The sequence below is a fragment of the Paracoccidioides lutzii genome (genome assembly GCF_000150705.2).
Source record: "Paracoccidioides lutzii Pb01 unplaced genomic scaffold supercont2.14, whole genome shotgun sequence".
Lineage (NCBI taxonomy): Eukaryota > Fungi > Ascomycota > Eurotiomycetes > Onygenales > Ajellomycetaceae > Paracoccidioides > Paracoccidioides lutzii.
In genome coordinates this window covers 660,435-681,023 of record NW_015440960.1, presented here as the reverse complement: position 1 = coordinate 681,023, position 20,589 = coordinate 660,435, and the positions used below count along the sequence as shown (strand labels likewise).

The window sequence follows — 20,589 nt, the reverse complement described above, 5'->3', positions numbered from 1 at the left end:
CCTCTTCTCCTCGTAAACCTTCCTTTTCTGCGAGGTTTTGCTGGCACAGCTTCAGTTTCCTCACTCCCATCCTTATTTCACTCTTGTACTTGCACCTTATTCCTCAAACCAGTACGCCCAGATGCCACCAACCATCTTTCCAAAACTCCATGCATCTATCAACCCCCCGGAGACTCACTTCGCTCCCAATGCGACAGCATCTTTTTCAAATTTCGGTCCACAGAGAAATACTCCTGAAAGTGGGATGCCGCATCAGATCTTTAGAGCCAAACGGAAACATGTCCTTAAGGCCTGCGACCGTTGCAGGGTAAAGAAGACAAAGGTCCAGTCATAGCACGTCACGATCCATTTGTCAGTGACATGGGACTCATAGTAATTTCTCCAGTGCGACGGGAACCAACCATGTTATCGCTGTGCGGCATATAATCATCCATGTCTCTTTCGCGAGAGAAAGGCGACGCAAATGAAGGCGTATTCAAGAGGGTGAGAGCTTGCATTCCTACTTCTCCGTTCGCTTTCTCTTCGACGGAGCATTGACATATCTGCTTTCTTTTTTCTTGTTATGGCTACTATAGCTTTGTCCAGATGCTCGAGTCGCACCATGCCTTGGTAGTGAAGGCCCTGCAGCAGCTGTACACCCACTGCGTAAATAATGAGTGCTTTCCAGGAGACCCAATCGATGTTGTGGATGGTAATCCTTGCACCCATGCCATTCTGGATAGATTAGGGTTGATCAAACAAGCTGAGGAGTCACCGGAGACGTTAGAGGGAAATAGTTCATCCTCTTCGCCGTGTTGGGAAAAGAGTCCGATGTCATCCGACTCCGTCGAAACGAATGGGTTGTCCCTAGAGCCTGTCAGTTCCCTTGAGCTTTCCCCGTCAAGCACGAGCGCCTTAGCATCTCCATTAGAACAGGACTGTGTGAAAATTGAACCATCCTTTGGCCGACATCATGCTACATATTCCGTCTACTATTGTAGTGACAATGTGTGGCCAATGCAGGGCCCACCCGAGGAATTCATCCACTCTTACTCGACTGCGGGGTTTAGTCCGGAGGCTGAACGTATCGCGGGCAGCTCCGATGGCAATCTGACATATCTCAGCGTTGGCACGGCGAACTGCTTTACGCAAGTAGGAGAGCGACACATCGGTATACCAAGGCCATGTCCGCAAGAGGATGGCAGCATCGTGTATCCTCATGTCAGTGGTGTTGGATTCTACCATGGTCTAAATGGTGGCACCGGAGGAGCAGAATCTCAGTTCTGCTGGGCGCCTTCAAATTAGATTCGATTATAGTGACTCGAGCCGATATCCCCTGGAGAACGTCCAACGAGAAATGCCGCGCAGATGAGGCTGTCTGGGAATATTCGCAGTATAGCACAGTAAATTTTTGGCCTTTCTCGATCGCGGGGTAACAAAGCCGTTCCCGTCAACCACCACTCTACTCCTCCTACAATTTCTCACAACAACAACAACATATATCTTCAGTTCCTCCACTATCCGTGATTCTAGTGTACCGCTCCCCGACGCCGGTCGTTATATATATTTTCAACGGGGGCAAATTATCCAATTTGCAGTTTTCCGCTTCGCTTCTGAATGGACACGATTAGACGTTCGAAAGAATTAATCCTCTATATTGGCCAGGATTAACGGCGTAAAAGATGATTAAGGATTAAATCTGAAGGTTACATCGGGGATATTAAACTTGTCAGACGAGGCAATCGTCGGATCTTGTACTATCTTTTGTTCTCTTCTTTTGAAGTTCCTTGATTTTCCACTTAACTCTCTTCGGGTGATTCAGGCATACTACTGCCAATTCCTTTCCTGCACCAATATTTGGAGTGTTTCTTATATTCGCCCCATTCAGTCATTTGGGCACCTCGCATATTGCATTGGAGAGAGGTAAGCATCCCGGAGGATGTTTCGGAGTTTACTTTTGGTGATGAGGATTATAACCCCCAAGTATCAGCCACTCTGGGGCTCATCATGGATGTCAGTTCGCTATACACATAATTCAGTCAAACAAGCATACATACATACTTCATGTGAATGCACATATTTATCCATATGCCTACCAGGGTGTATATGTACCTGAGTTTGAAGCAACGGAGGGAGTTGCGCGGTGTGTTTGAAAGAGGGGTTGTAACAAGCTCCCTTGTCTATCATAGAAGCATAGGATCTAGGAGGCCGGTTTCCGGTTAACAATAGGGTGCAGGATATAGTAAGGAATGGAATGACAAATGGTTTTCATTGCAAGAATATGAAATTAGAGGTGATGTCATAAACAAGCTGTCCCTATCAAGCAGATATGAAGCGGCGAGATACAGGAGAAGAACATTAATTGACATACCATAAAAAAAGATAATGGATGTTCCTGAGGCTCCGCAAGGCCCAATGCGATTATTGCAACGCAGGAGAAGCAAAATGTTGCCAGAGAAGTGTTACGTCACATCAGATTATCGCAGAATGGGGAATGGTTTGGGAGGTGGGGGGGAGGTTGCGAGAAATCACAAAAGACGGGGTAATGGGCTGTCGAGTCTTGTGGGGTGTTAGGTGAACCTGGAGAACGCGAGAAGAAGAACAGTTGGAGGAGGGATGGAAACGGAGAGAGAGGAGCAGAGGGAGAGAGAGGGACGGAAATTATGTATAAAGTGAGGTCAAAATTGACTTTGGGATGCAGTCCATGATATTCGCACTGGTATGTCAGGGTGTTGTGGGACACGCATATTTACCAGGAAGTCAAGTACGGAGTAATTTTAAATCATAAACTTTGAGTGTAGTTAGATAACACTAACTAGATATATCTTTTAATTTTAAAATAAATAAATAAAAAAAAAAAAAAAAAAAAAAAACCATTCATCCCAACAACCTGGAAGCTGACTCGGGACCATGTCATCCTTGTTAGGTACTTAGCAGTTGCTCTGGTCCAACACTAGGTAGTCGAAACATCGTGGGAATTTGAATTTTGCCGGCTTGGGCGGCTGTATTTATTTCAGGGTTAACAGAGGCATGTTGTATCTGCTACAGAATGAAACCCTTGCTGGACTTTTAGTTCCACTGTTCTGCTCGACTAACTAACTAGTTAGTTGTCTATGGATCGATTGTCAAATAATCTTGTCAAAGGTTCCACTGGTACTTCGATTGCTCTCATCTCCTCGAAACGCTTTGTATTTGCCAACGCTATCTCAGGAAGCCCCGCCATCTGGCCATATATCCGCCTTTGCACGGCAATGCATTTTGGGGATTGGTATGATGCATGACTCTGGTGGATGGGTGTATTTGTTGAAAGGGAGGGGCAAAAGTGGATGACAAGATGACCGTTGAAACCTTCGAGATAAGACTTTTTCTAGCTAACTAGAGAAATTAGTGACTTATTAGACCCGCTCAGTTCAATATTTTGGTCAAGGGTTCAAAGGTGCTGGTAATTCTAGGCAGTCAGAAGCTACCTAAACGCAGAGGCGAAACCCCGCCGTTAAGAAATTTTGGTGCCCTTGAGGACGCCAGATAGTAGTTCGTCTGGGTCGACACCAAATGAAACTCATATCGCTTTGCACACTAAGACTAGATCTGCGAAATGTGGTACCTAAACGGTAACTCTTTAATATACGTCATGAGACTTGAGGGAAATAAATGCTGTCAATGGACATCCACCTAGCAGTAAACGAATTCATTGGGATTAAGGAGGGCTATGGAAATATGGAGACAGGGCCAGCAAGCTTGCACAGCAGATCTTGATCAAGTTAAAGACAGGCGTCACTGATCAAAGATACCTTAAAAGAAAAAAAAATATACATTGGAGGGGTAGCCCTGAAAGAAAATATGAAGCAATTCATGCTTTTAAGGTTGCTGACAAGCACTGTTCATGGTTCAACACAGGTTTCTTTACTTTCAGGGGTTCCTGGAGGGTTCCGATGAGAGGTACGGAGATACAGGATGTAGGAAGTCATTCCAACCAATGGATGCCCCTGGATTAAAACTCTTGCAGGCAGTGCGCGAGTGGAATTCCTGAGGGGTTGGGCACACGAAAATCGGTTGCTCTCCGAATGGCCCACCACAGGTGAGCGGCAAAAGCAAATTGAACATTTTTCCTCATGAACTAAGTGGGCCCAACTTACAAACCACGTTCAACTTTTATAAAACCACAATCAACTGTAGTTAGTTAACCCTCCCACAACACGTGGTTCTCCTTTTCCTATCTTTCAACTTTAAGGATATTTAAAGCCTTCCCTAATCCTAACTTCCTCGATCTCCTCCATCCCTTCGTGAGAACTGAGGGAAGGCCAGCATTGTTCCCAGTCTGCCTCTTTTGCATGAAGGAACTCTGGCCGGTTTACGTCAGATTCTGTATATACTTTGTGTGCAAAGACGTTGTAGGACGTTGTATTGTAATGCTTTGAGACGCCAAGGCGTTCCAATAGCTCACAGGTAAACCTTAGTGACTTTGCTCAGCGACGGGAAATGATTTGACAGTGTGTAAGGCTAAGGTCTGTTCATTGACAGTATATAAAGCGTTGACAGCTTCACCAACAAGACGTCGCTAAAGAAGAACAACACTGGTGACGATTCTAATCACGAGCGACTCTACTCTTCACAATTTAGGACCTAGTCCAGGATTTAGACGAAGCTAAAACAATATCCTTTATTCGAAACCACACGTCTGTACCAGTTCCTTGAATCCAAGGTTCCGGAAAGTAACTATGTCTCGATGAGGCACTCGAGTGGAAGTAACTTGATATTTGACGGCCCAGAATGAGACCTTTCTCAAATGCCAACATGCATTCACTGATACCGGGTGGATTGGCTCTCATTAGTTATGGAAGTGTTGCTTAACTAGTGACCAGAGGCTATAAACTTTGTCGACCATTCGATTAACAAGATGTTCAGTTGTTCTTGCATCAATTACACACATGCGGATTTAAGATTTGAAATTATTCTGGAGGATGCAAACAATTACAGTGTTATTTCGATACTTGGTTGAGAAATTGCTGGCTTTTGGCCTCAATGGGGGGAATAGGAAATTATTAACATATGGTGGCCGATATCAGCAGTGGTGTAAATAATTCCTCATGGGAAGGAGTTAGAAGTTGAAGAAATCGACAAACGTTTGGAACATTTTTATATTTACACAGGCCATCAATCTCCCAGCCCTTCAAAGAGTATGATTGGATTTATTCTCTCTCTAATCATCCCTATCGTGAGTACTATATCGTCTTACCAGGAAATTTTCTGTGAGATCCTACGGAATCCTTGAATAAGACTCTTTATACTAATGTGGCTCAGAATTAGTTAGGGTGCAATGGCGAACTCTACGCATAGCTTGCCTGTTCAGAGGAGGAACTCTTTGAAGGTTTTACCCTATCGCCTCCAAAATATGACCAGTCTAAACGATTTCTGTCTTCCGTGTATTCCTGTACGTCAGAAGTTATTGTGTTGCCCAAGATGGCGGCATTTCCATCTAAACTGTCAACCAATCGACTTAGCGGGAAACAATGATTATAACCATCACGCACCCACTACTAAATATGGCCGTGCTTCATATCACATAGCTTGCTCACACCATTTTATAGCTGATTTGTTCAGAGAAATTTTACTAAGAGGTTCAGTTTGTCCTGATGGACTTTTTTCACCCAAATAAAAACGACTTGCTCAATGGATCACACCCCATCTGATCTCAAGACCCCCCAAATCTGGAGACCGTGACATGTCTGTAAATTTAGCGATCCCGCCAAATTAAAATGTCTATCAAAGATGTACCACATAGATCAAATCATCTTCGGATGACGCGGCTGCCTTCATGTTTTGCAATTTTCTCAAATTCCGAGCTGGTTCCTTCCTTCGATTCACCTTACATTAAAACAACTTCACCGAGAAGATGAGGCCAAAATATGTCTTGGATAGCCAACCCTGTCTCCAATAACTCCTACGATTATGCCCACTGTGCAGCAGGTGGTTGTTCAGGCACAAAAAAAGCTGTTATCGCCATGGTCCACCGGAAACACGCTTCTGTGAATGTGGCCAACTACAGTGCCAACAACCAAAGCTCCAACTCTGGGTAGCTGCGACTCTTTATGTCACGGAAGTCGGCGCCTATGAGAAAATCTTTGGCCCGCTTGATGACAGAACAACTGAGGTTTCTCAGGAATATTCAGTTTTCGCAACTGCATTTCGTGTTCCTCCTGGAAAGTGGCCTGCAGACCACTGTGCTTTCCAGGAGTACTGGGAGAAGAAGATTGATACAACGGAAATTACCTACCATGCGGCTCCTGTTGCGAAAATCTTGTTGTGGCCAAAGCGGGCAACCTTTGGATCAAGGTTAATATGCCCATAGTGGTTTGTTGACAGCCGAATGGCTACCACCACGGCTCCAGGGGGCATACGGGCTGAATATGTCCAAGTCAAGGTGGAAGGTTTACAGGGCTTTTATACGTATTGCAAAGGGAATATACCCTCACCTACCATTGTTTGTGCGAACGACCCAATGCAACTACTATATGAAGTATATGCGCAAACGTATGAAGAAACATGGCTGAGAGGAAATGAGTGTTGATTTGCATACAGTTTTATTATGACTGCATGTTCAGTTATCTGTGGCTGGCGACTTGTATTTCTTAATGTGACCTTTTGCCTTAAACCACGTGTGTTACCTTGGTTCTTTTCTTTCCCTTTGTCTTGTTTGAGTGTTGGCTTTTATTCTCTTCTATTGTATTATAGGTAGTCTAGTCTGTTTTTCCTTCTAATACTACTTATTATAGAAAAATTAACTACGAGGGATTTTGTTCTTAAATCAGACAATCATATATATATATCATGGCTTCAACACAACTGGTTGGATTTTACATAAATGTGCACCCTTTTCCCTCTCAAATGTTGCTGCACAAAATATCTTGACAGCTGCCTGTCATAATTCCTCTTCATATTTTGAAGCAAAGAGTTTGAAATTGAAGAATCGCAATAAGCTTTGACGAGCTTTCCATCGTTCATATGTTGTCACATGTTGGTGTGGTCCAATACCAAGCCTTATATGCCAAGCGTACCACGAGCATGGCGTGTCTTGGCGCGGGACGGTCCGCAAACCTTAATGTGTAATGGCTATTGATTGGCTGAATAATAGTTAGAGTTTTCATGTTCTCCATGTTTGCTTCCAGAATTTATGATTCAGATCTTCCTGAGATACAAGTAGTTATAAAAGGTTAAAGAGGGAATGATAAATAATGAATATGAAATATTGAGATAAAACTACATTTTTTATTGATATATTTTTGAGTCTGAAATACGGACTGCGAAGAAGACCAACTTCAGTGATGCCAATGATATAACGTATCTTTATTGTCTTCTCCCCGGGCCCACTAATGTGGTGTAGTGCTGATCTTTACGTAATTCATCGTTGAAATTCTTTTGACCTCTAGTCTTCTCAGTTTCATGTGAATATTGTTGCAAGGCACATTATTGGCTGCGTTATAACTTGCAAACTGAAAGCTTATCATTGTAATGAATAACTACTGCTCTGGAATAACAGCAGCTTCCTGCATTATGGGGAATTTAATCGATGTGACAAGGGAACTCAACCGTTAAGACGGCAAATACTGTGTTAGATAATGCATCCAAAGTATTCTTGCTGCCCTGTGCGAATTGGGCCCTTCTCAAAACATATTAATCGCGAAATTCTTCATAATTTTTGTTAATAGAATTAGATCTAATAAGTTGTTTTCATAGCTATCTGTTGAGATATATATTTAAATAACAAAATATACAAAATAAATTTTACCCGCAATTGGCACTCCATGTTATCCTATTACTTCTTACCATTTAAAAATATAGAGCCCAATATTAAGTCTCAAATCACCCCCTGTGGCATCCAGCAATAACTCCAGTAATCTTTACAGAAAGGTACTTGTACAGCACGTCGAAACCGATTCCTCCAATGTCTTATCATCGGTCACCGTGGCCTCAGCTTGGATATTGGACAAGTAACTCTCGACTGAAAGTGGAGGTTGTTAAACCGTGAGGAGGTGTTGTCAACCTTGGCCTCGCTGTGAAGTGTGCTTCGACCTCCTGGCTTAGGTGAACTTCGCATGGAGTTTGTGGAATTGCGGTTGCAGAAATTCCAAATGGCGATTGAGTTGGATCATCCATCTTTGATACTATCGAGGGTAGTTTCAGTTGAAGTGGACGTTGTTATTATTCAACTTCCATAGGTCCAAGACATCTTTGTCGGAGATTTGCTGCAATAGTTGTATTATATCCATTAATTAATTGCCAGAAATTTTTCCGTAGTACACAGGTTTAAATCCTTATATCTGTCCTGAATCTTCTCAAGGCGAGTTTGTAGGCTGGTCTTGTAGCCTTTGATCCAGAACATCTAATAGAAAGACAATATGGTTGGGAAGATAGCAAGAACTACACAGTTATATATCAGTAATATCTCTGGATCACAATACCCAAAAATACAATAGACAGCCAGGTATCCTCAAAAAAAGGGGATATAAAAGCCATTTGATTTGCCATATCAACATTGCTGTCAACTCACCCTTTAGGTGTGAGAGTTAAACTATGTATAAGTAGTTGGAGGCCAAGGGATTTGAATGGTTGGTCCTCTGACACAGTGGTGGTCTGCCAGAGAGGCTTCATCAGTAATTTGATCCTTCAGATGTTTCCTGAGAGATACAAGTCGTTAATATTTCAAATCGCAGTTTTTGGGTATTCACAGGTGACATTCAGTCCAACTCATGAGAGCGAGAAGCCAGAGAAGGGGAAGTGAGGAAAGTCACTGTCATCCTTGGGCAACCCTGGCAGCATCATGTAACCTTGATGCACAGGTTAATATTGGAATTCCTACAGCTATTGACCTAAGCAGATAATAAAAAAGAAGGAAATTTAACGTGATGTTTGCACATCATCATATCAAATGAGAAATGGTGATCTCGGGAAACAGTTCTATGGGTTAAAGAGCTGTGACCTAATACAATTCTTGGAGAGACAGCGCCGTTATCTATATCCTTTATCAGATCTGGAAGGATACTCTTGCTTTATTTCTTCTCTTTTCATGTCTCTCCTCTATCATCTCCACTTAGGGGAGTCAGATTTCTTCTCTCAAAACTGTCTTGCATATCAACATCAATCTCTAGAGACCAACAATCTCATTTTTACTGTATGTCAGACAGATAGAATTGGAACAACTACAACTTGACAGTCAAGTGCAATATGTGAAGAATTGATAGATACCTAGAACTAGATGATTTTGCACTCCTACTTGACGTTGGATCGTCGATTATTAATGAGTGATTTTCGATTTTTGAATATCAGCACCTCAGAGCCGTCTACACTTTTTATATTTCTTGCGTGGCCCTTGATATCTTTGTCCAACAGACAATGATTGAAACAGCCTTCGCCTTCTCAATAGAACGGATACTTACTTCACTTTTAATGGATAACTTTTGCACAGGGTGTTAAATCCTGCCCTTGGCGGTTGAACTGGCGATGAAAGTGTTGATCATCCATGAATAGTTATCATCTACTAGTTATTGCCAACCAAATACTCCCGTTCCATTCTCCTGAAAATGCACGGTCCGATATTAATAGACTTCCTCCAGAGTACAGCATGAACCCATTAAAGTCGATTTGAAGCACAACATCAGATAAACAAACAAACACACCCTCCGGAATATAGAACTACTGCACCGCATCTATCCGCAGTGGGGATAAAGGACACCAATTGAAAGCTACGTTAAGCGGCTGAAGGCCAAATCCGAGGATCGGAGCTTACAACATCTTTTGTCCTTGACCGGCTGAGGAGATGTACAGCACAATGTCCTGGATGATCCGACTTCGAGAAACCAACGCAATTATTCCAATCTGTGTAATATTATGCAGGATTTTACTGTGTGGCACTTCTCGAGTCCATTCTCCTAACATGAGGGTTGAAGGTTCGAAATGAGGCGTGTGCGAACAGCCTGTTCATGTGATAAAACAACACTGCGTAAGGCTAAGGAATGGAAATATTTGGTGGTTGGAAGTTATGTTCTAAAGGACGTATATCCTTTTAGAGCCACTGTTGGATTCTTTGGCACGCCGATGCTATGGCGTGTAATCCGGGTTAACTACTTCTAGTGAGGCAAATAGTAGTTACCAAGCAAAATTTCTTTTAACTCCCGTGTCAGTGGCAAAAGAAACGTGAATCTCAAAAAGGTCCTTGCGCCGCTTGGTGTGAGCATTATTCCTTGCAACCAGTAATCTTTTCCCATCTATACGTTCGTCTCATCAGAGAACCATGGAATCCGTGCAGTTGTGTCCCACCCAATCGGGGTATTGGACTAATCACGCCACAAACAAGAGTCCAAGGACTTGCTGGGATACTGGTTTGAAAAGGGTTTCGACAGTTTGAAGAATTGACATTGTTTAGAAACCAGTAAATTAATTTTTGCAATGTACTGATAGTTTCATGAGATTGAGATTGAAATCGCGGCAGAGAGATTCTTGTAATAAGGAATGTTTCTGGTTATTGATGCCCGATGCCCTTAAAACATCGTTCCAGGTATTTATGAATATATGGTCGAGAGTTAACGACAAATATTTATTCTTTTGTCCAGTAAGGAGCTCTAGGTCCTAAAGAGTGACTAGTCCGGGATCCTCAACTTGAATGCACGAGTTCTGTCTTTAAATGTCTCCTTGGACAGCTTGGTGAGACATTATACAGCAATCATACATAATAGCTAAACTATAACTAGCTAAGAAGAGGCGATGAATTCGTCGAAGTTTACTACACTGCAGCTCAGTGTTCTTTATTTGAAACAGGGCAGTAGTATCGGTGTGAGCATGTTCGTCCCCTTGTGTTTCGTAAGGCCCAGCCTGCCCCGATAGGATCCTGTTCAAATCATGTAGATGAAATTGAGTCGAAAAGATCAGTTTCGAACAGCTCTTCTCTTGGTGTTTTTGCACGCGATGGAAACGAGGCAAGTTTGGACATCTATCTAACTACCGGTTTAAAACATTCTACCTTTGCTGAAGGACTCGGGATCAGGCTTCGATAATTTGCTTAACCCCACTTTGATGTATGAGTCCTGCAATCCTTAATAAACTCAGTTGAAACCTCCTTTGAATCGAAGTTGACTTAAGTATAAATTTTCTCCCTTACCCTCTTTCGGCGCTCGACTGAAGGAAATAAATACCAAGATCATCCAAAGGCACCCATCCTATCACAGCACGAGCATAGCAGGGAATGAGGCGGAATCGAATCAGCCATCCCAAAACCATTAATTACTCTCACAAATCAGTGTCCGATATTCATCTTCGGTCGACTAAGAACGACATAACACCGACAAACAGGTTCTAACCCTAACCTATTCTGTGAAAACGCCGAGAAGCTCGGATTAAATAAAGCTAGGTTGTGGAAGCTGTTGATGTGAATTTGCATGGTTCAGTATTAAATAACGCGGGGCAATCATGGCGCCTGCGTCCTGCTGAATTTGTCACGCTGTGCTTTAGCGGAGATTCAAGGGGGAGTTTGCACCAGTAAAACCGTGGAGAACAGAAGAAGCAAGCTAAGCCCTAGCACCAAGTTTTCATAAGTAATGGCCCCTACACCAAACCTAAGATATTGGGGGCATACTCTGTTTTCGTTTCTCCCAGCACTCGTCGGTTTTGAATACGAAGTCGTTCTGCTTGAATTATTTGCTAGGTTGTACAAATGATGCCTGTTCACAGGGTGTTTCTGGAAGCTCGAAGTCTCGATATCTCTCATGTCCAAAGAGATTCAGTGCATGACCACATATCCACACTCAAATCACTAGACATTTCGGAACTCCTCTACCATTTCATGTTCCCTGTCAGCAGCACGAGGAAATAAGTTTCCGGGAACGAATATTCCATTCTGTTGGCTTTGCACTGTAACCCAGGGAGTTTCATAACAAATCACTTCGCCCAAGATTACACTTACTCATCTGGGCGACGTTGAGTAATATCTCAGCTTCGGAACTGTGCTCCCTAGAGCTTGTGCAGACAAGGATATCTGGTGTGTTGGCATATCTAACCATATTGACGGAAAATATCGCTGTCACACAGGCCAACTCTGGCCCAGTGATTTCGGGATAAATCTTCACAGAGTAGAGTTATAGTTAACGTATAGAAGCTCCAACAGATTTGAAGAATGGGATCGGACGACTCATTTCGTAATTGAAACATATCCATGTGGGCAAGAAGGAAAATATAGGACGAGGATTTAAGTTGAGACCGGGCACCAGTTGGGCGCACGGATCCTTGAACACAAGAAAACGGGTCTAGCATTCCCAGGGAATACGAAACAAAGCTCATATTCTTGATTTGATTGCACACAAGGGAGCAAGTCATTCCTTCAGTGAAAGTTCTGTTTCCAGTCAAGTGGCACTTTCGTGGAGTGGGGTGTAACTTGGCGTGTGGGTGGTTGGTGGCTGAGACCTTCTAAATGTATTCTGGCATACTGTATTTGAGGAGTCCAGACCCGATAAATGATTTTCGGAATATTCCAAGAAACAGAAATGCTATCGAAATTCGGCAACTCAAACAAGATGCTGTTTTGTTAGTTTACGATCAGGCATCCATCAGGCCTCAAAAGCAACCACATCTTTAGTATCCCAAAGTCACGCTTCTCTGCAGTTGATATGGAAGACCTCGCAGTGGTGTTTCATGAGTTGGGGATGACCCAGTATTTACCCAGGTTCATCGGAAATGGCTTCGAGACATGGAACGATGTTTTGGAAATCACTGAAATTGATTTGTATGGTTTCAACGTCCGTCTAATGATGCACCGAGTGCTAATGTGAGAAGAGATGCATTGGGGGTCAAATTGGGTCATCGAAGGGTATGCTCTTTGTCGACCATAGAAATCTCTTCTTGCGCTCAATGTAATGCAGAGGTTGCAACAACGAGTTGCAAAAGAGAGAAACGATTTCCGCAATCGGCCGGCACAGCAGGGCGAATACAGCAACTGTTCTAAACAAAAGAGGCGATACCAGTGGCATCCTAAGGTTAGATTCAGCCCCTTGAACATATCTCGCGGTCGTTAGCAAACTATTTTACATCATCTTCCAAAAAAGGGGATAAAGTGTCCAACTCTAACTCGAACTACGCGCATAAAGCCCGACCCAAATGCCCCAAAAAAGCCGTTGACTGCATACGCAGTGTTTGCGAATGGTATGCTAATTCACAAATCCAAGATTCTCGACGAAGATGCTCAAGAATTTCATAGAAAAACGAGCTGAACTTCAGTATAAGGCCTTGTCCTTTCCTGAAATGGCAATCGAGATTGGCAGACTGTGGAGAGAATTGCCAGAAAATGAAAAGAAGATCGCCCAAGCACGTGCGACCCAGGCGCGGGAAAAGTACAAGATTGCCCTTGAGGAATACGAAAACTCAGACAATTATAACACACATGTGAGGTACCTGGATGAATGGAAAGCTAGAAAGTATGCGAGAAAGAAAGGTAACCCCCTTATAAGATTTTCTGCTTTGAATATAAATGTTTGGGTTGAAAATAACCTGTAGTTCAACAGACAGGAGCATGGAAGGGAAGAGATCTCAAAGCAATACCAGTTCACCTCAATATGTTGAAAGAAGTCCAGTATCGACGGAAATTAGTACAGAGAGCCAACTAAACCATGCATTGAGGGGAGGTAGTTTGAGTAATACCCTTCCTAATGGCTGGGATTCGTCAGATCCATGTCATCTGGTGGAGCATATTCCGGACACGTTTGGGTGGTCATTGTCTCATAAAAACCCACATAATCAAATAGGTGGTGATGAACGCCTTTTCAATACCGCTCCTTCAACATTGAGCAGTTTGGAAAGGAACATGCGAAACGGAGATTTAGAAGTTGAGTATGAAGACGATGCAATGGGCTGCACGTCATTTTGGTCGGCGGGTAGCCGACATTAAAGGAGCACGTGCAAAACCCACATCAGCGAAACATGAATAACATGATGCTAGGTGATGTAGAGCAGTTCAGCGTGCAAGTTTCGCGGTCTTGTGATCTCGCGTCCGGGTTCGAGTAATTCGATGTCGCCTCTTTCGGGAGATTCAATCATGGGCAGCTGGTAAAAAATGGGTTCGTTGCTAGATACCACCAATTGCCAGCAGTTAAGTTAGCTCTCTGGTCGTGCGTATTAATATTTCTTTCTGTCTCTGTCTCCTCTTTTGGGTTGATATCGGAATATATCACGATCGTCGGATGTGGAACGAAAAATCCGTAGATGAAGCGATAAAATTGTGGAGGGATGTAGTTAGCTAGTTAAGTGCGGTTTTTGTGATTGGCGCGAAGCATAAACAAAAATACAGCTACTCGCATGAACCACGATGATTCGAAGACTCAAAAACTTCTGACATCCCATGAAATATTTTGGGTTTGAGATCAGGATATAAAATAATGAAGTTATTTCGCGAAGCAATTCGAGGTTTTGTTGATTGCCACGGGTTCGGAAGAATAATTTCCCGATACGATCTTGCCTCTTGACGCAAAATTGGCAGCATTTCAACGCCTTGAACCCAAGAATTATTCTAAAATTGAAATGTCTTAATTTCCCAACCCGCAGCGATTGATGCCGGTCTCTTCATCCCCATCCATTGCTGAATTGTGCTCTCCCAGGTCATGTGGGACAAATTGATTTTTGCTCTTAATTATTGACCGGTGGGTTGAGTTAGTCGGCTGGGTTGTTGGCTGCTCAGCCGGCAACAGTGGGGGCTACATCGCAACACTTCATGACGGAGACTCACCAATCCTACTTTTCATTAATTCTCATTTTGTTCGTTGCTGCTGCATACATGTATTTTTGACCTACCGCTTTACTATTAATTACCAAGGTGCTGTTTCTCAGTTTGGATTTGTGATGTTTATCAAGTATCTTTCTTCGATTTTAGTCTCATGCTGATAATGGGTAGATAACCACTTCTTTACTGCGACCAGTTTCTGGTCCTCCCCCAGAATACACAGGAAGAAAACAGTATTTTGTACGCGCATTGGTACATATGTTGATGCTATCCAGGTGAAGAAGAATGAGCTCCTTGGAAGTGAAGTTCAACCCCAAAATCATTGGGTTGGCCGATTTATATCGGCCGGTTGAGCCAATTGATACAACATGGGTCTAAAATATTCGATATCTCATGATGCACCTAGGTATTTGCATGGGCCACATTGAAGCTCAAGCACTTCTTAGCCTTATATTTGTTATAATGTAGAAGCCACGACTCAACAGCTACAACCATCGGGAATCATGAGAACTGTCAGGCCTCCGGTCCTTGTTTACTCTCAACATTTTCCATTAAGCTATTGTTTTACTGCTTTGAAGATGAACTAGACCTTCTAGTTTTTTACTTCTGCCCTCTCTAACATACCGGCAAACTCAGAAACAACGAGGCAACTACTTGCGGATGTGTATATATGGGTGATGAGCCACCTTTTGAACAGATATGATATGCTGTACGGAGTACACATTCAGCACTTGGAAGATAACATTCTCTATTATCCGCTAAATCAGCCACCCACCCTGATGCTTTCACTAAAAGTTCATCATACCGAAGGCTTTCGGATGGGGTGAGGGAGACGTGCGTTTACTGCCTGACTAACTTGGCGTTGGCATTTTCGACCAGATTTTATGCGTTTGCTGTTGTGTACACTTCGAAAGCAAAGTGCCAATGCGCACAGCGAGCTCACGAAGTCGACTTGATATTAATGTTGTCTCTCGACGTTGTTTCCTTTTGGTTTACAACTTTAGGACTGTGATATTCCACCATCCTTCTCGATGGTATCTACCAATATGATGAGCTTCAACAGAACCTGCAAACAAAGGACTAGTTGCAATTGCATTTTCATGCAAGGTGAGGAAACCCTTATGTTTCGGGCTCCTATTAACCTAAGGTTTGACCATTTGGTCTTGCGAGTTAGACTTAACATTTACTGTGCTTCCAATACTTGCCAAGGATTTAAGACTTCAAGGTTTGGTCCCATTCCATTTTACCTTCTCCATTTGTTTTTTCTTCTTTAATCCATTCAGAGTCAGCCGCATTGGCATATATTACGGAGTACATGGCACTGAAATAGGACTGACTAGCTTTCGGGGCTTACAAATTGAACTCTTGGATCGGTATTCTTGACAGCTCCGCTGACCATTAAAAATTGGAGATGCGCGCTTTATGCATACCGCGTTCCATCCCACTATGCCAGCGATGAATACCCGATCAACTAGGGATACCTGACGCTTGACAGCCCAATATCCAACCTTCGGTGTCGGTCACTTACGCTGCGAATGGTGACCACATTAGCGTTATTTTCCCTGTCAGATCGGCGACCGGAAGAATCAAATTGATCAAGGCATTTGCTATTTTTACACTCAGAAGCAGGTATCGGCATTGAATCATCCCAATGATCAAATAAACTCGAAATGCAACCTGCATTTCGCACTCTATGTTTGAGCCCTCCCTACACTTTTAACTACCAGATGGCTGCTGTAAGCAAACTAAACCAAACTCACTTGGGATTATAAGATCTCACCATACTAATATTTAGTTCAATTCGCGTTTGCGATGAATGTCAGCATACAATATCCAACGCTTTGATTTCAATAACCAAATCCATTCTTAGTCAAAACCTTACGAGAGAGATGCTGTGTTTGGAATGGCAACCCTATGAACATTTCTCATGAGTTTTATCTCACCCCCTGAGACTATCGGTTAGAATTCTGTAAGAGCTTTGATCTTCCTTGAAAACAAGAGAGTTCGAATTGCGCGTGACATGCCAAATGGCGACCTTTGTTTCCCGCCTCTGATAAGTTGATATTTCTATCTGATGCACTTATACCCGAAGTTTGATATTATCAAGAATTTAAAATGGGGTTCTTGTCTCCATAGCTACCTTGCTTGTGCTTACACAGGTCCTGGTATTCGCCGGAATGCTAACTATAGTTCAAGGTTTCCGGGGGACATGGCGCCCGAGTCTGCACCAACACCCTTGCTTTTTAACTAGTCCAAAGTGGTTAGTGTAGACTCACTCTGGACGATCGACACTGACGCTGTGTTGATGGCTTTGGGTCTCACTATTGGTATTGCCTTGATATTCCATGCCTTACCAATGGCCCAATAGCCCCTTAAAAATATTCAACTTATCCATATAAGATTGCAGCAACGTCCAGAATCGAAAATCTATGTTTGGTTTATACAAGCCACTTCCTTTGGAGGCCTTCTAGCCATTTCCTCCAGGACCAACCTTAAATTCGAGTTCTCCAGTTCGATGGCTTTCGAAAGAACTCTGGATCTTGTGCCTTGCTGGGTGCTTGTTCTATTGGAGAACTAGATATGGCTTGTGGTTTGCATTCAGAATTGCCATAACCCTTGGCGGTGCTTAACAATTTATCATTGATTTAACAGTGAGCATGCATTCTTGGTGCTGAAAGTTGAAATGACGATGTGTCCTATCAAATATTCTTTCAACCATCCAAGAGATCGACCCTCTACTGCAAAGTTGCTTTCAATGGGCCTCTGGTACACAGCAATTTACATAAATGGATGGAAAACGTTGTCCCCAGCTCTGACTCTCCAGGGGAAGTGTTACAGGTCCTATTCTAAAACTCGGAATAATTTCTTTATGTGACCAAATCTAGCTATAATACGGATTTTAAACACCACAGGATGGCTGTCTAGAACCGCTCTTTTCAGTAAGACCATACGCCGCACTCGTGAACATTTGCTTATCAATGGTATTATTGCTCTCCTTCTCCTAAAACATCACAACTGCAACTTTTTGAGTTACAATCAAGAAGTCAGAGCTACTGTTTACTCTTAACTCCACCTCTGTTCTACAGCAAAATGGGTCAGTATACGGACATACCCCGCCAAGGGGAGCAGCAGCCTAACTCTCTTAATATAGCCAATAACCCCACCAACCCTCACTTTTTTTTTGGCCATTTTCCATGAGTCGACATTATCAACAGAAACAACGAATATAGCGATACCATCTCTTAGACGAACGGAACCAAAGATGCCAATACCAAGGCTCCAGCGGCTCGGACAGAAAAATTCCTCACCTTCCAGCAAAAGGCAAAGAGTCAGCCATGCCTGTGATCCGTGTCGCAAAAGGAAGTTTAAATCCGATGGTCTCCGTCCTGTCTGTTCGCGCTGTAGAGATCAAGGGCCTGCCTGTGTTTATCTGGATGACAAACGCAAAAAGCTGAAACGGTCAGTCTGAGGATCGTTTTTGGATCGTTCGAAACTCCAGCTCATTTTCAGCTTTGAATTGTTTCACACGGACCTGTGTACGCCAAAGCATCTTCATGGCTTTTTCCTTTGCGTCTCAATTTTTATATTTTTCTCCCGTCGTTGCTTCTCTTCCCCTTACATCGTTCTCTTTAACTAAGCCAGTTATTGGGTGGCAGATATAAAAAAAATTAATACTGCAAAGGTGGCTGCATACGAAAAGCTTCTTCCCAACTTGATTCCATGTCAAAATCCAGAAACGCATCAAACAATTCAAAAAACGCTATCAACGGTAAATTTAAAGGCTTTCCTCTTGAGACCAAATACTAGTTGATGGGCTATTTGTTCCGCGAGTTCCGTATATGAAGCACTTGCTGACGCGTTGCAGTATCGAAATATCGTTGAAGACGATATTGCTGTTCTAAGGGTAGTTGCACTGCCTGGTGATGTGGACGCATCTGCAGCCTCTCCAGTTTCTTCTTCCTCACAATTCCAAGATTGGGCTCAACCAAGGACCCATTTGTGTCGACAGCACCACAAGCTTCCTTGGAAGAGCTTCCGTCGTCAGATGGATTGAAGAACTTACAACAAAAATGACAGATTTTTTCGGTCCAGCTAGTTGAGTTTTTGGTTTTTCTCTCGCTCTGAAGCCATCTAACTCTTTCTGAATCAGCTACGGCAAGTACTTAAACAAGAAGAAACATGCAGTAATTTTTGAGGGGTTCGATCGTTGCCTGCTGCAAGAATGCACATATTTTTTCGACTACAACTACGTTTCCTGTGGCGGACTATCAGGCTCGGCTCCCCACGAAAGAGCTGGCTGACTTGTTCGTAAATTCATATTTTTCAACTGTCCATCCAATGTTCCCGCTCTTTTCACAGAGAGAATTCAGAATGACTTACGGAATTTATTACGAAACAGCGGACTGCCCTGGAGAGATATGGCACTTTATTCTGCAACTCGTTCTCGCTATTGGTGCACTTTACACTCTTCTTACAGAAGATCCTCGCACAGCAAAGGGAGGTGATCTTACTAGGTCCGCATTCCGTTCAAGCGCGGTGGGACTGAAATCAATCATTTGCGTTGATTCTCCTTCAACGGAACAACTTCAAGTAGCCGCTATAAGTGTATTGTATTATCTTGTTAGCTACCACATCAACAGGTAAATTCATATGTGCTCAGTATTTTGTAATAGCAAACTAACAATATATTCAGAGCATGGAAGTTAATTAGACTGTTCATGATATGTTTCGACGATACCAGTTCTCTCCATTTAGTCAATGCTAATACAGTTGTTGCCGAAGGAAAAGGAGGATATGAATTGAGAGTTTGACATTCCATCAGGTCTTTGGAACAATTTCCTTGCGTCCTGACAGGGTGGCCTTCTTTAATCCACGATCGCTTCATAAGTATCCACCTACCACAGGCAATTGAACTCCCTTTTACGAACCCTTCCACGTCAATCGAATCGCTAAGATTTCCAGGGGCCGGGGCAACAATGCATTCGTTGTCAAGTATTCAACCCGCTAGCAGCTCACCTATTACCATGTGGACCTTTTTCTTCCGGAGTCTTCGTCTGGACTCAATAATCGTCGAGACCTTACAGGAGCTGTACAGCTCCAACATAGGCAGTAGAACTTGGGCTAAAGTGCAGAAACTGGTCATCGATTTAGACAAGAAGCTCTACCAATGGAGACACGACCTCCCCGCAAGGCTTCTGGTCTGGCCACCTGATTCCAGCCCGTTCCTACCAGTAAATCAGCGCATGTATCTGACGCTCCTCTTTTATGGTGCAAGCCTGCTGCTTACCAACCGTCCTTGTTTCTCTGAGACCCGCCAATTAAGCGATGCTATTTCGTCCCGATCTGCAGCATCCAAAAGAATGGATGAAGATGCTGCAAACCGTTGCTTATCAGCAGCCTGGAACTTAATTAGGCTCTTTCATCTCAACATCCACCGCCCCAGCCTCACTCAACATGTCAACTCCTTTGTGGTGTGTCTTGCATTACATTGTACAGGCAGGCACGATTTTGATAATGGAATTATCAATCGATTATTTCCACCAATCGTCCTCCGTTTTCCAGTGGTTGCAAGCCTTGCCAACAACATTCACCCCCGCTTGTCGAGCGTACATAAGCTAGAGCCGTCTTTTGAGCCTTGCGCTTGTTAAAATTGGTAAAGAGAGACATCCCATCGCGATGAGGTTCATGGTCAAAGACACGTCAGTCGTTCCCTCAGCGGACCCCACAGTTGCAGAACTCCCGGACCACCAACACTTTTCCCCACCCAACCTAGCACCTGCGGGGTAGCAATAGTAAGGGTCATGCTTTCTGGAGGCCTAAACGTATTGGATAGTGTGCTGACAGATATTTAGCAC

The 20,589-nt window shown here is 43.2% G+C and overlaps 4 protein-coding genes across 4 annotated transcripts; 3 read left to right on the top strand and 1 right to left on the bottom strand.

The window, feature by feature from the left end:
- Nucleotides 1-432: 432 nt before the first annotated feature.
- On the top strand, nucleotides 433-1,284 carry PAAG_05473 (hypothetical protein; the record flags this gene model as incomplete). Its single annotated transcript, XM_015845585.1, has 2 exons — nucleotides 433-483; nucleotides 586-1,284. 2 exons carry the CDS (start codon nucleotides 433-435, stop codon nucleotides 1,282-1,284), a joined length of 750 nt encoding a protein of 249 aa, XP_015699811.1.
- Nucleotides 1,285-11,782: 10,498 nt separating this feature from the next.
- PAAG_12050 (hypothetical protein) lies at nucleotides 11,783-12,029 on the bottom strand (the record flags this gene model as incomplete). Its single annotated transcript, XM_015847591.1, has 2 exons — nucleotides 11,783-11,880; nucleotides 11,933-12,029. The coding sequence occupies 2 exons, from the start codon at nucleotides 12,027-12,029 to the stop codon at nucleotides 11,783-11,785; spliced, it is 195 nt and encodes a 64-aa protein (XP_015702816.1).
- A 603-nt stretch (nucleotides 12,030-12,632) lies between these two features.
- PAAG_05470 (hypothetical protein) lies at nucleotides 12,633-13,906 on the top strand (the record flags this gene model as incomplete). Its single annotated transcript, XM_002792695.1, has 5 exons — nucleotides 12,633-12,761; nucleotides 12,855-12,998; nucleotides 13,110-13,164; nucleotides 13,220-13,436; nucleotides 13,516-13,906. The coding sequence occupies 5 exons, from the start codon at nucleotides 12,633-12,635 to the stop codon at nucleotides 13,904-13,906; spliced, it is 936 nt and encodes a 311-aa protein (XP_002792741.1).
- A 5,199-nt stretch (nucleotides 13,907-19,105) lies between these two features.
- Nucleotides 19,106-20,382, top strand: PAAG_05469 (hypothetical protein; the record flags this gene model as incomplete). The annotated part of the gene is made up of 2 exons (XM_015845584.1): nucleotides 19,106-19,374; nucleotides 19,557-20,382. The coding sequence occupies 2 exons, from the start codon at nucleotides 19,106-19,108 to the stop codon at nucleotides 20,380-20,382; spliced, it is 1,095 nt and encodes a 364-aa protein (XP_015699810.1).
- Between the last annotated feature and the right edge of the window lie 207 nt (nucleotides 20,383-20,589).